General features: G+C 58.4%; 1 protein-coding gene across 17 annotated transcripts in view; it reads right to left on the reverse strand.

Annotated features, from left to right (window-relative positions):
* KIF1A (kinesin family member 1A) overlaps positions 1-14,666 on the reverse strand; it is a 113,252-nt gene that overhangs the window by 53,174 nt on the left and 45,412 nt on the right. For 6 of the 17 annotated variants that reach the window (XM_055379972.2, XM_055379971.2, XM_055379980.2 and 3 more), the window contains 9 exons: positions 9,175-9,250; positions 7,514-7,592; positions 6,446-6,588; positions 5,902-5,928; positions 4,305-4,438; positions 2,958-3,037; positions 2,464-2,539; positions 621-700; positions 270-376 (listed from right to left, as the gene is read on the reverse strand). In XM_055379972.2, coding sequence (XP_055235947.1) covers positions 270-376; positions 621-700; positions 2,464-2,539; positions 2,958-3,037; positions 4,305-4,438; positions 5,902-5,928; positions 6,446-6,588; positions 7,514-7,592; positions 9,175-9,250 — 802 coding nt within the window. Of the gene's footprint in view, positions 1-269; positions 377-620; positions 701-2,463; positions 2,540-2,957; positions 3,038-4,304; positions 4,514-5,901; positions 5,929-6,445; positions 6,589-7,513; positions 7,593-9,174; positions 9,251-14,666 lie in introns of all 17 variants that reach the window. The other 11 variants (XM_055379970.2, XM_055379969.2, XM_055379968.2 and 8 more) reach the window with 2 other exon arrangements.

The raw sequence follows: 14,666 nt of genomic DNA on the forward strand, positions 1-14,666 counted from the left end.
CCTAAGGTAGCAGCCATCCCTGGCCAACCTAATGGAAGTTGTTTTTAAGGCTGGCCCCAAATATCTCTCTCTCCAAATCTCTCTCTCTCTCTCTCTCTCTCTCTCACACACACACACACACACACACACACACACACACACGTCCTGCCTAGAAGTATGACTCGCGACCCACTTAGTGCTGGGTAACCTGGGAGAGGGTGACCTCATTCAGGCCTGATCATCACGGCACAGGGGCGTGGGTGCGGGTGGGGATGGTAGGGTGGTGATACCTTCGCTGCCTCCCCTGGAGTCGCTCCGGAAGACGCAGTGCTCCTCCTTGATGAAGTGCCCACTCAGAACGATGTCCTGCCGCCTCTCGCCATCCTCCCTGCCCACTCTGCGGGGTGGGGGCACCATCAGCACGGCAGCCGGGACCCAATACACCCAGGACGCCACCCACTGGCCTCCAGGGACGCCCAACCAGGATTGTTTGGGAAACACCCAGCGCAGACATCAGTGGGGTCGCTGGGGAAGTCCAAACTCAGTGGCCCCTCTGCAGCAGCAGCAATGGGGAGTCCAGCCTTCCCCTGCCAGATCCCAGGGCCTGGCCAGGCTGGAGTGGCTGCCAGGTCCCTTCTCACCTGGTGATCCCATCCTTGATGTAGTAGAGCAGGCACTCAGACATCAGCGGGTCCTCGTTCAGGTTGACGAGGTGTGGTGTCTGCAGGGAGACAGGAGGATCATCTCTCTTGCAGAGGGGCAGGAGCCCGATGCTGGCCACACCCCCCTCCGACCTCTCTCCAGGCACCAGACTACCACCAGGGTCCCTGCCCCCGCACTTGGCTGGTGCCACCAGGCTGGTCACTCCAAGCCAGGAAAATGAGGAACACAGAAAGCTCAAGCCGAAGGCCCAGCCCACCAACAGCAGCAGGCCGGTGGGACCCGACCACCCGCATACACCCAAGCCTGGCACAGCAGCCCCAGCACTGCAGCAGAAGTTGAGCTTCCAGAAGGGCAGACAGCCCCAGCTCTCAGCATGTGGGGGCCCTGGGGCCCTCTGAGGCTGGGGTGAGCCCCCAGATGTGCAGACCACAGGCTTTGTCCCATGGGGTCCTGGGTTCCCAGCTTTGGACTGTAAAATGGGGTTCTAGGACCCCATTCCAGCTCAGACAGCCCAGAAACCGTGGGTTCACCAGTGGGAGCCAAGAGCCAAGAAGGATCAGGACACTGACCATGGAGGGCTCAGCCCTGGAGTCTGGGGAGTGAAGCAGTTGTGAAGGGACCCTTGATGAGCCACCTGAGGCACCCCCATGCAGAGAGGTGGAGACCTCGTCACTGGACGAAGGGGACAGACCATCCCCAGCTGTCCCTGCCCCTTGAGTGGGGAAGATATCCAGCCAGGAGGGGCTGTGCCCACAGCTTTGGGGCTGAGTAGGGGCTGCAGCCTTGGGACCCCACTGGCCTGTGCACGTCTCGTGACTCCCAAGAACACTGAACTTCTCAAGAAGGGGGTCCCTAGTGGTCCCACTTCTGGGCAGTGCCCAGACCCAGGGCAACCAATAAAGCTGCACCCCTGGAGTTCCACCCTATCCCTCCAGGAAGGGGATGGGGTCTGAAACAGTGCAGGGAACAATCCATTCCAGACCAAACCAAAGGCCTGTCTAGAAGACGTGTATAGTGAAGCCCCATTAGGACACTGCCTGTCCCGGCCCTGCCCGGGACTGGAATCTCCCTACAGCTCTTCTCAGGCCCTTCCTGCCTCCGGACCTCAGTGCGTGCTGGGCCGGTGGCCTGGAGCACAGCCCTGCCCAGCCCCTCCCAAGCTATGGACACACAGGTGTCTGTCCCCATGTCCTGGCCGTCTTTGGGGTGGGTGTGTGGGGTTTGGGGACTAGAACCACAAGAAAGACTTTTTCCCAAGTGTGTGTGTCATGCCCCACCTGGGCTGCTGGATGGGGGCACAGGAGTCATATACACTCTGAAGCAGCTGCCCAGGGGTTCTGTGCCATTTGAGGGCCTCCAGCTGAAAGACCCCTTAGGCCTGGCCTGGTGGGAAAAGAGGGGTCCCCACTGGAACAGTCAGACCTGACTCTAGCTGAGTTCCAAGAAGGCAGCTGGCACCCAGCTCTGTGAGCAGCACAGGCTCCAGGGCAGGTCCAGGCCCCTCGTATCTCAGTCTCCAGCCTGGGTGTTGGCTTCTCAGCCTTGCTCTGACCTTGGAGAGCCCAGTCCACACTCCAGGCCACTGAGAGACCCATCTGATGTCCCAAAGCCACCAGCATGCCCCACCATGAGAATGTGGGGAAAGAATTCTCCACAAAAAGCAAAGTGTGACTATGGGTGAGCTTCACAGCCCCAGTGCCTGGGCCAGAGCCCCTTCGTGCTCCCCTACTTCCAGGAGCCCCCTCTGGCTCTACCTGAGACAGCACCTCACCTGGTCCTGTTCAGATGAGGGCAGTACCACAGATCTGAGATAGCTCCTACCTTTTTGGGAGAGAATACGCCCAAGGTGCCGCCATCCTCCCTCATGGCCACACCCATCTCGGCCAGCAGGGCTTCCCTGGGGGAACAGAGCTGAGGTCAGCACAAGCTCCACAAGGCTTCCAGCACTGGCCTCAGCCCTGGCTGACCAATGGGGGCAGCGGGCCTGTGGCCACCGTGGCCTGGGTGGTGCCCATGCATGTCCCATCCGGTCACTGGGTTAGGGCATCTGCTGATGGGACTGGCCCCTCTGCACCATGGTCAGGGATCAGATCTATCAGGCCTCAGGTCTCTCAGGCCTTGGTGGCTAGCAGCCAGCAGTACACAAGGTGGGGGTCATTGGGGATGAGGGAACAGGTTTGCCTTGGGCTGGGATGTGGCCACCCCATGGTGCAGGTGCCCAGCACTGGAGGGCAGGGCTCAGTGCTCATCCTGCCCAGGCTCCGGGCTTGCTGGCTGCACCCCTCCCCCTGGGCCTCAGTTTCCCCACTGCACACCTCTCCATCCGGATGGCTTCTGTCCGCCGCAGCTTCTCCTCCCAGGTCTCATTGAGCTCAGCTATGATCTTCTCTGTTTCCTGGGGATTGAGGCAGAGCACAGTGAGCTGCCGGGGCTGGGGCCAAGGGAGAGGACAATGGAGACACAGGTGCCAGGAGAAGGAGCTGCAAAGCACAAGAGCCATATTCCTGGGCCCGACAAGGCAACGAGGCATGCAGAAGACCAAGGTAAAGCTCAGAGAATGTCTGTCTTTCCCTTAGACACACTCAGGAGAATGGAGAAAACGCAAAACAAATCTGGAAGGAAAAGAGAAGCAAATGCTCCTGGGAGATTCTGAGCCTCGGCTCCTAAAGCACAGCCATCCTCGCTGCTGCCAAGAGGCCCAGGTGCTCACCCCTCTTCAGGACATGGACGACACTGCCCAACATCAGCCTGGTCTCTCCTTTTTCTTCCCACCCACAGCCCAGTGGGACCCCAACACCCCAGAAGGGCTCTCTGCTCCAGGGTCACAGGCCCAACCTCGCCCCCATCCCCTTCCTCACAACAGAGGCCTCAATGGGGCCTCTGCTTTTTCCCCTCAGCCCCTCAGTCTCCAGGCGTGTGGCTCACCTGCCCCTGCACAGCCATTCACTGAGGGGCATGTGACTGGAAACCTAAAATGATCCCAGCCCATTGCTGGGCACCAGGGAGCACACTGTGGCTTTGAGTGGGGGGAGGTGGTGACTATTCCCAGGCAGGTGTGCAGGTGTGAACACAGGATGGCCTGGAGGGAGCTCAGGAACCTGCACCACACTCACTACCCTTCTCAGGGGGTATAATTCTATAGGACGCCAGACAGGAAGCTGCTGTGACCTGGGGCTGTCGCCAGTGGAGGGGATGCTGCGGGGTGGGGAGGGACGAGACTCCTCTCCACCCACAGATGCCATCCAGCTCACTGCTCCTTGAACAAGCATCCACTCACACAATTAAAGACTCGACAGGAAGAGTCTCAGTCCTGGACATTCCTTCTTGGAGCTTCCCTTGTCCAGGCTTGGCATGGGTGGGGGCACAGGCCATCCAGACACCCAGGTCTAGGGTCCTGCAGGGGCATTTCCTGCCCAGCAGCTGAGTGTTGTGCAGCCCACAGCCTGGGGACCCCCAAGTGAACTGGTTGCCTTGGCTGCTGTGGGTGGTCTGGAGATAGACCACTGGGCACCTGGGTGGCCACACGCCAGAGGCTCCTGCTGATGCTCCACAATGGCCCTATGAGGATGGGCTGTACCCAGGAGGGCAGGGTGCCTCTCTAACTCCTCCGAGCTCCCCACTCCCAGAGTCTGACACCCTGAAGCCCCAAGTGGTGCCCTCACCTTCAGTCTTTCAATGGCCTCCTCGCTGCCCGGGGCAAACAAGATGCGCTCGTGGAGGCTGGACACGGAGGCCGCGCGGCTGGACAGGGCTGAGAGCGAGGATGAGGGGCTCATACCCACCAGGGCATTGGTCACTGTGGAGAGAGGGTCAGGGGCTTCATTCACCGTCCCGCCACGGTTAAGGTTATTGTTCTCAAGGTCGGACACGTCTATGGGGAGGAGGGGTAGGGCGGGCAGACAGACAGAGAGAGGGAGAGAAAAAAGATGAAGATGGGAAAAAGTAAGAGATGGGGCCCAGAGAAGGCAAGAAACAGAAACCATCAACGAGGCACAGCAGCCCTGCCAGGCCCAGGACAAGCGCATGCAAGGCCTTCCTGCCACCCCTTGCCTATGATGGGACAGGGCCAGCAGTGGCGTGCACTTGCCCGCCTGCCCCCCAGGCCTGCCCTCCCCAGCAGCAGCATGGCACAGACCTAGGCACTCTGGAGCTCCCCTGCACCCCGTGAGCCAGGCTTCTTGCTTTCCCACAGCTGCACTCCAGGCCCCACTGCCAGGCCACCCTGCAGCCCCACCTGAGGGCTGGGAGCCTGTCCTCCCTGCATCTTCCCACCCTGCCCACTGGCTTGGCGTGGTCACCCAGCAGCGCCCCGTGCAGACCCCCACGCTTGTCCTCCCACCCCTCACACCCACCGTCAGCCTGGGACACCACACACCCCCGAGCTGTGGGGCCGGGCTGTGCTAACCTTCAGCCCACTGACATGGAAATTGGCCCAGAGACCATCCTGGAGGAGGTGAACATGGGACCCTCATGAGGGAGGCCCTTCCCCTCCACCACGAGGAGCTCACCCACCAGCCTAGGCCTCATGCGTCCCTAAGGCCCGGGAGGTGGGGCTGTGACATCTCTGAAGTGGGTGGTGCCAGGGGTCTCCTAGCGGAAGCGAACACACAGCAGAGCAGCAGCAAGCACGGGACCACACGGGGTGTGGGGGAAGTGGAGGGAGCCCTGCAGCCAGGCTCGGGGAGGCACTGAGCCCCCATGGAGCCAGGCCCGAGGCCAGGAGGCACAAAAGTTGGGCGGGATTTGGCAGCATCCGCTGTGAAAGCTGAGCTTCTGGCATTTCCAGAGTTGAGGGCCTGGGCGTGGGGGATCAGGTCAGCTGGAGAAATGGCATTGCAGATGGAGGCCTGAGCCAAGAGCTGGGGACAGGACAGTCCCTCCAGCCCTCCTGGCCCTTTGGTGCTGATATCCTGACCTTCGCAGGCCTTTGGGTGCACAGGGGGTCAGAGGACCTGATCTCAGCCATGTTTAGCCTGAGAAGGCCTCAGCGACACCCTGACTCCCCCATTGCTTTGGTTTCTCATGTAGACCATATGGGTGGGAAGGAGCCAGGAGTGTGGGCTCAGAGGCAGACAGAATCCCACATCTACGAGCAGGGCCCTGTGGCTGAGGGAGAGCAGTGCTTTCTGCCCCCCAAAAAGGAGAAGAAAGCAGAGCAGGTACCCTGGGGTTCACCCCTCCCTGACCATGCCACCCTAGGCCCTCATGCTGGCTGGGGCTGGAAGCAGAGATGCAGAGAGCAGCAAAGGGAATACACACATTTGGGTCCTCCAGGCACAGTGTTGGCTACGGGGGAGGGAAGCGTGGGGGAGGGGGAGAGACAGAGAAACAGAAGAACAGGTTTGTCTCCAGAGGGTCAGGCACGCCTTTCACAGGCCAGGGTGGCCAGCAGTGGGTGTGTGGCCACAAGCAGGGTGGTGAAGGTCTTCAGCTCCAGAACACGGGGGACCTCTGTGACCCCAGCACCCACAGCCTGCCTATGGGGCTTCCAGGGGAGCCATCTCTGGCCCACTTGCATCAGCATTGAACCCAAACCATGTGGTACCATCCAGGCCAAGGCCAGGAAACTTGCCCTTGTCCAGGGCCGCCGCCCGGCCTCCCACCCAGAGGCATTTCTGCCCAGGAACATGGAGCAGGGACAGGGATTTGGCCCAGAGGGGCTCTGGGAGCGGTGTGGAGCTGCCACAGCCCAGGGTGCGGCCAGCAAAGTGGTGGCCCCAGGAGAGAGGATGTGATGACCTGCGAGGCCCCTGAGCCTGAGGCCCCACAACCCTGTCCAGGACAGGCTGGCGCAGGCACTCACTGTCAGTGATGTCGCCAAGACCCTGGGCGTACAGAAGGTCCCGCAGCCGGGTCACCTCATCCTTCAGCTCGCGGATCAGCTTGTTGTTGGGGTCCTCATTGATGACAGCATTGCAGCGGATTTGCTTGGCCCGGTCAGCATACCTGGGTGGCAGACGGGGCTGTGGGCTGTGCTCGGGACAGGTCCACACCTGGCAGGTCCCAAGGGTGCCCAGAGCCCTGCCCAAGACCCAGCCTTTTGGGCTCAGCAGCCAGGCCAGAGGTGGACCTGAGCCAGCACAGCCTGGCACAGAGTGAGAAATCGCCCCCATGGCAAGTCGCTGGGGAGGGCATTTGGGGCCACAGGCCAGAGAAGACTTACAGGGGAGGTCACCCAGTTCCAGCTCGCCCACTTGGGGAAATTGAGGCCCAGGTGAGAAGGGACAAGGTGGTGTCCTCTCCCCCAGTGGTCCCAGGGTAGAGGGAGAAAGTCCAGTGGGAAAATGTGAGAACATCTATGTGTACATAGGCTTGTGCTCACACCGTGTACCAGCCGATGCACATGTCTACGTTTCCAGCTAGTACATGAACCTCTATTGGGACACACGCCCTTTGTTTTTCTTAAGCACTGGTGGTGCACGGTCAAAAGAAGGGAGAGACCACTGACCCAAACAACCGAGCAGCCTCTAGCACGGCTAGGGGCCCAGGCTCCCCACCCCAGGTGCCCACCCTGCCCATAAGACACACCTATGCCCCCTTTGCTATCTAAAAATCCCCAGTGGTTACCCCGGCCGGCAGGTGAGTGTAAACTGCTTCGCCCAGCAGGCACAGCTCTCCCAGTCTGGTGCCACGGGGCCCTGGGCTGCCTGCAGCCCCAAAGCACACCCCCAAAGGCTCCATGGAGGGAATGGAACAGGGCCCATGCAGGCCCAGGAGCCTCAGAACAGTCTCTTCCAGCCTCACAGAGTCCAGGGTATACCCCTCACGAAGAGTCGCCCCTGGTCACTGGTGCTCCTAATTCAAGCACGAGAGGATCCATCCCCCAAGACCAGGGAGCGGGAAGCAGAGCTTGTCTCCCTGGAGAACTCACCTCAGCGTGCTAAGGGTCTCGTCGTAGTTGATGTCTGCAGGACTCAGGGCTGCCACCATAGCTGTTCTTGAGTTACCGCCTGTGGGAAGAAGACCAGGTTGTGCCCAGAGGGGGATCTAGGCCCCAGGGCTATGTCTGCTCCCCCCTTCCCCCCACATTTACAGATGGGGAGGCTGAGGCCCAGAGAGGTAAACTGAGTCACAGGCTTACCCCCCCCCCCACCCCATGAACACAGGCAACAGCAAGGACCTGGCCTTCCTTGGCTGCTCCTTCATCTCTGAACCAGGCACCGCCATTATTTCTCTTTTACTTGTGTTTTTCTCACATTTGGGGCCATTTTACAACCATCAGGCCTTCCTTTCCCCAAAGCAGAGAGGAAAATTGTGGAGGGTTTTAAAGTATTTACTCCAAAATAAATACCATTTATGTTCAATATTTTTTTCAAGCACTTCTATCATTTTCATTTGAAATATATTCCTCAGTATTTAACATCAGATTCCTGGCCCAGGTTAGTAGGATCAAAGCATCAGGTAATGCGTGGCATGAGGAACAGACTGTGTTCTTTCTCTTCAGGGAATCCTGTCTAGGTGACCTCAGCTGTTGGAAAAGATCACCACTGACTCCACCCCAGCCCTCAGGACTGCTGCCTGGCGGTGCTTCAAGTCTGGACAGATGATCTTGCCTGCTTGACCCCAGGGAACTGTGTATCCTCAGGGCTATGTCCCCAGGGCATGGGTCCCCAGTGGGTCCCCATAGGGACCGAAGAGACGGTGTGAAGGGCTGGGCACATACCACACGGGCCCCAGGAAAGCCTCCGTGGGAGGACTCCCCTGCCCCCGCCCTGGGGCTGAACCTGGGTGTGCCTGGAGCAAGGGGCTCCTTCCCAGCCCACATCTCAGGTGAAGGAACACACTCTCCTCCTCTCTCAGCGGGGCCCATCCATCCGCAGACCTGCTGCGGTCTGCAATACTGACCTGAGCTGGGGAGCAAGCATGGCTAGTTGTGGGGTGCAGAGGTGGTCAGCCAGGGCTCTGCACACCTCAGCCATGCAGCTGAGGGAGGCCAGGGACCCCCAGTCATCTATGTTCACCAGGTCAGCCCAAGACTCAGTTTACCTCCCTGGGCATCAGCCTCTCCAGCTGTAAATGCAGTTGGGGAGGACTCTGAGGTTATTCCGGGATGGATGGGATCAGCGTCGGGTGCATATCAATTCCCACCTCCCCATCTAAGTCTCACTGCTCAGAACTCAGATGGAGAAGAGGAAGTTATGGCAGCCCCTCAAAATCCAGCAAGCAGAGCTCCCAGATCGAGTCCCAGGTCCCCGTGACAGATGGGGAAACCAAGGCCCAGAGAAGGATGAGTACTTGGCCTGGGTGTCACAGCCCACCTGACCCAGGACCACTGACACAGGCAGGTGTGTGCTGTGCCACCCCCTGGGCTGTCCTGGTTCCCACACTCGCTTCGTTAACCCACTGCTGGCTGTTGCCCCAGGTCCTCCAGAAGGGCCATGAACTGACTGGACCCTCCAGGTTCACCTCCCAGCCTCAGCCCAGAAAGGGTGAGAGGCCTGCTGGTGACTGGGCACCCCCTCAGTGGGGAAGAAGGGCACAGCCCAGGGTGGGATCAGAGCCCTGGGGACAGGCAAACCCACAAGTTCTCACCCAGGTTTTCCCGGAGGAGCCAGGTCAACACGGAATCTCGGTACGGAATGAAATCTGTCTTCTTCTTTTTCTTGTTCTGTGGGGGAGGAACATTCAAGGTCAAGCCCGAGCCCACTGGAGAGGAAGCGAAAGGGAGGGGCCAGCGCAGGCCCTGCCAAGTGGGTCCTCAAAGGTGGAGGCTGGGCAAGGGGCGGGGCCCGCTCTGCTGGACACGTTCTCAGGCTGCCCAGGCCTCTCCCTGCCCAGACCCCAGGGCGTCACCCCAGGGCGCCACCCCAGAGGCCTCCTCTAGGCCACAGTCAGGGACTTGCTAGCATGTCCTTCAGGTTCCTCCCTCATCCATCCCTGCTGTCCCTGGGCCACCCAGCTGGACACCGCCCAGGAGTACTGATGTCACCAGCAAGTGTGTCCTCCCTCCACTCTGTCTGAAGGACTCATCTGAGCCCATGGCCCCTCCTCGAACACCATCAGCGACTCCTGACCCAAGGGAAAAGGCCCCACAGCTAAATGTGGCCCTCCAGGCCCCTATGGCCTCTGCCACACTTACCTCCCTGCCAGCTTAAATCTCCCCTTCACCCAGAGTTCACCTGCCCTCTCCCCCATCAAACTCCCTATGGTCCTGCAGAAGCCAGCTCACAAGCTTTCCTCTAACGGCCTGTTCTCCCATCCCTCCCCTCAGAATGAAGCATTCTCCATGCTCTTGCTGCCTCTTTGGCTCTTTAAAATATGGACTCCATCCACATAATGGCTGCCAGGAATTGCTTCTGACGGACACTCTGTGACTGACTTAATGATCCCACTAATTGTGGGTTTCAGTGATTTCCAATGTCTTCTGGTTCATGTATGCATTGGCTTATGAAGCATTTCCAGAGCACCTGCTGGGCCGGCAGATGAGGCCTCTGACCCTGGAGCCTGCACCCCAGGACATGCACGCAGATGCCACCTCAAGGGCTGGGAGCACACACAGACATCATTGTTCTTGAAGACAACCCCAGGAGAAGCTCCACCAGTTCACAAGGCACATAAAATTTGAAAGCTCTTGAGACTCCCAGTCAAAGGGGGTCCAGAATGCTGCACTGGCTTCTCTGCGAGCAGGGTTTCAGGGTGTCCATCTAGCAGCTCAGCAGCATAACTGACTGCTTTCTTTTTTCTTTGGAAACTTGGTAGGGACTAACTCTACTCTATTTCTAGTTTTTCTTTTGTTTTGTTTTTGTTTTTGTTTTTTGAGACAGAGTCTCCCTCTGTCACCAGGCTGGAGTGCAGTGGCACGATCGCGGCTCACTGCAACCTCCGCCTCCCGGGTTCAAGCGATTCTCATGCCTCAGCCTCCTGAGTAGCTAGGACTACAGGCGTGTGCCACCACGCCTGGCTAATTTTTGTATTTTTAAAGTAGAGACAGGGTTTCACCATGTTGGCCAGGATGGTCTCCATCTCTTGACCTCGTTCGTGATCCACCCACCTCGTGCTCCCAAAGTGCTGGGATTACAGGCGTGAGCCACCGCGCCCGGCCTCTAGTTTGGTTTTTGATTATTTAATTCCTGAGGGTGAATTCTCTGCTATGTGTCATATTCGTTGCTTCCACATAAATGTCCTCCAGCCATTCAGCCACTTCAGCAAGGAGCCCGGCAGCCCCCTGGGTTTCCTGCTCCCTCACCGCCTCCCTGTCCAGTCGTGCTCCGCCATCTCCCAGGACCACCCCGCTCTCCCGTCTAGGCCCCCCAGCCTCCGCCGTCCCAAGCCTGGAACGCTGACCTTCCATCCTGACTTGCCGCACCAGACCACCCTGCTCCCGACCTATCCGTTACGCAGCGCACATGGCCTGAGGACCCACCCTTGGCTAAAGCAGACACTGTGAGCCCCGCTGAAAACCCGCCCGCTGCTGCCACTAAAGCTCCCCCAGGCAGCTCCTGACAAGCCGGGAGGGACCTCAGATCCTCAGACGGGCCCGGCTCCTGGCGGCCTCGCCTCCCTGCTCTGGGCCTGGCTCCTCAACCAGTGCCTCGAAAACTCTCTCGCTCGGCTCCTTCAAAAGTCTCTGTCACTGTCCCTCGCAGGGTCGCTCGCGCTTTCCCTCCCAGTCCCTCACACAGACAGTCACGCGGTTCCCACGCGGTGCTTCCACATCTCAGTCCCGCACGCTCAAGCACTCAGTCCCTCAAGGAGCTCTCGCCGTTCCCCGCACGGTTCCCACGCGGCTGCTCGCAGCTCACCACACAGTTCCGCAGTTCCTCCCGCCTCCCCACGCACTTCCTCGCGTTTCTCCACACGGTTCTTCACGCAGCTCCTCCTGCTTCCCCCTTTATGCCTCCATTCAGGAAAACGGCAGTCACTCGAATGCGGACTCCACCCGCGGGATGGCTGCCGGTCACACCGTTCATCAAGTTTCCCCACAAGTTCCACACGCAATTCTGTCACAGTTCTCTGTGGAGTTCTTTACACGGTTCCACGCGATCCTCACCTAGGTCTCTACATAGGGCCTCGTTACACAGGCGTTCCTCACCATTCTCCACACGCAAGTCCCCACTGTCCCTGACACACTCGCTCTCACGGTTCCTCACAGCTCCAGAGAAACTTTCCCACGTTCCTCCAACATTTCCTAACACGGCTCCCCACGGGAGGCCTCACGCGATCCTCCATTTCTCAGAGCTCTCAACAGGCGCTCGCAGCTCCCGCACAGCGTTCCCCACACACACGCGCACACACACACACACGCACACACACACGCACAGGCTTCTCAGTGTCCCACGGGCCTCACAGCAGCCACGCAGCTCCCGAAAACCCCTTCAGCTCCGCCCCAGTCCCCACACAGCTCCCCACCCCCTTCCACACACTTCCTCCCGGTTCCCACAGCTCCACGCGGCGCCCACCAGGTCCCCGCAGCTTCCCATCCAGCTCCTCACACTCCCCGACAACCCCGCGCACACGTCTCTACAGCTTTCCTCACGATTCTGCGCAGCGTTCCCCACACGGTGCCTCACCGTTCCCCACCGTTTCCCAAACAGCTCCTCCCACCGTGGCTCACACACTTCCTCACACGGCTCCTCACACAACCCTTCACGCCACCCCTAATGCGGGTGCACACACGCTTTCCACACACTTCCTCAGGCCATTCTCCCGTGTGCACCCCGTTCCCACACACAGCGCTCCACACGGCTCCTCACGGTCCCCAACAGCACCTCACTGTTCCCACCCAGTTCCGCAGTTCCACACTCACTTCCACACTCAGTTCCTCACAGTTCCACACTCAGTTCCACACAGTTCCTCACTCACTTCCGCACAGTTCCTCACTCACTTCCTCACAGTTCCTCACTCACTTCCGCACAGTTCCTCACTCACTTCCGCACACTTCCACACTCAGTTCCACACAGTTCCACACTCAGTTCCACACAGTTCCTCACTCACTTCCTCACAGTTCCTCACTCACTTCCGCACAGTTCCACACTCACTGCCTCACAGTTCCACACTCGGTTCCACACAGTTCCTCACTCACTTCCGCACAGTTCCTCACTCAGTTCCACACAGTTCCACACTCACTTCCACACAGTTCCACACTCACTTCCACACTCACTTCCACACTCAGTTCCTCACAGTTCCACACTCAGTTCCACACAGTTCCTCACTCACTTCCGCACAGTTCCTCACTCACTTCCGCACAGTTCCACACTCAGTTCCACACAGTTCCTCACTCACTTCCGCACAGTTCCACACTCAGTTCCACACAGTTCCTCACTCACTTCCGCACAGTTCCACACTCAGTTCCACACAGTTCCTCACTCACTTCCGCACAGTTCCACACTCAGTTCCACACAGTTCCACACTCACTTCCGCACAGTTCCACACTCACTTCCACACTCACTTCCACACTCAGTTCCTCACAGTTCCACACTCAGTTCCACACAGTTCCTCACTCACTTCCGCACAGTTCCTCACTCACTTCCGCACAGTTCCACACTCACTTCCACACTCACTTCCACACTCAGTTCCTCACAGTTCCACACTCAGTTCCACACAGTTCCTCACTCACTTCCGCACAGTTCCTCACTCACTTCCGCACAGTTCCACACTCAGTTCCACACAGTTCCTCACTCACTTCCGCACAGTTCCACACTCAGTTCCACACAGTTCCTCACTCACTTCCGCACAGTTCCACACTCAGTTCCACACAGTTCCTCACTCACTTCCGCACAGTTCCACACTCAGTTCCACACAGTTCCACACTCACTTCCGCACAGTTCCACACTCACTTCCACACTCACTTCCACACTCAGTTCCTCACAGTTCCACACTCAGTTCCACACAGTTCCTCACTCACTTCCGCACAGTTCCTCACTCACTTCCGCACAGTTCCACACTCAGTTCCACACAGTTCCTCACTCACTTCCGCACAGTTCCACACTCAGTTCCACACAGTTCCTCACTCACTTCCGCACAGTTCCACACTCAGTTCCACACAGTTCCTCACTCACTTCCGCACAGTTCCACACTCAGTTCCACACAGTTCCACACTCACTTCCGCACAGTTCCACACTCACTTCCACACTCACTTCCACACTCAGTTCCTCACAGTTCCACACTCAGTTCCACACAGTTCCTCACTCACTTCCGCACAGTTCCTCACTCACTTCCGCACAGTTCCACACTCAGTTCCACACAGTTCCTCACTCACTTCCGCACAGTTCCACACTCAGTTCCACACAGTTCCTCACTCACTTCCGCACAGTTCCACACTCAGTTCCACACAGTTCCACACTCACTTCCACACTCAGTTCCTCACAGTTCCTCACTCACTTCCGCACAGTTCCACACTCAGTTCCACACAGTTCCTCACTCACTTCCGCACAGTTCCACACTCAGTTCCACACAGTTCCTCACTCACTTCCGCACAGTTCCACACTCAGTTCCACACAGTTCCACACTCACTTCCACACACAGTTCGTCACAGTTCCACACTCAGTTCCTCACAGTTCCACACTCACTTCCACACACAGTTCGTCACAGTTCCACACCCAGTTCCACACAGTTCCTCACTCACTTCCGCACAGTTCCACACTCACTTCCACACTCAGTTCGTCACAGTTCCACACTCAGTTCCACACAGTTCCTCACTCACTTCCGCACAGTTCCACACTCACTTCCACACACAGTTCGTCACAGTTCCACACCCAGTTCCACACAGTTCCTCACTCACTTCCACACACAGTTCCACACTCACTTCCTCACAGTTCCTCACTCACTCCCGCACAGTTCTTCACTCAGTTCCTCACAGTTCCTCACTCACTTCCGCACAGTTCCACACTCAGTTCCTCACTCAGTTCCTCACAGTTCCACACTCAGTTCCTCACAGTTCCTCACTCACTTCCGCACAGTTCCACACTCAGTTCCTCACTCAGTTCCTCACAGTTCCACACTCAGTTCCTCACAGTTCCTCACTCAGTTCCTCACAGTTCCTCACTCACTTCCTCACAGTTCCTCACTCACTTCCTCACAGTTCC

This window comes from Gorilla gorilla, chromosome 11, assembly GCF_029281585.2.
Source record: "Gorilla gorilla gorilla isolate KB3781 chromosome 11, NHGRI_mGorGor1-v2.1_pri, whole genome shotgun sequence".
NCBI classification, from domain to species: domain Eukaryota; kingdom Metazoa; phylum Chordata; class Mammalia; order Primates; family Hominidae; genus Gorilla; species Gorilla gorilla.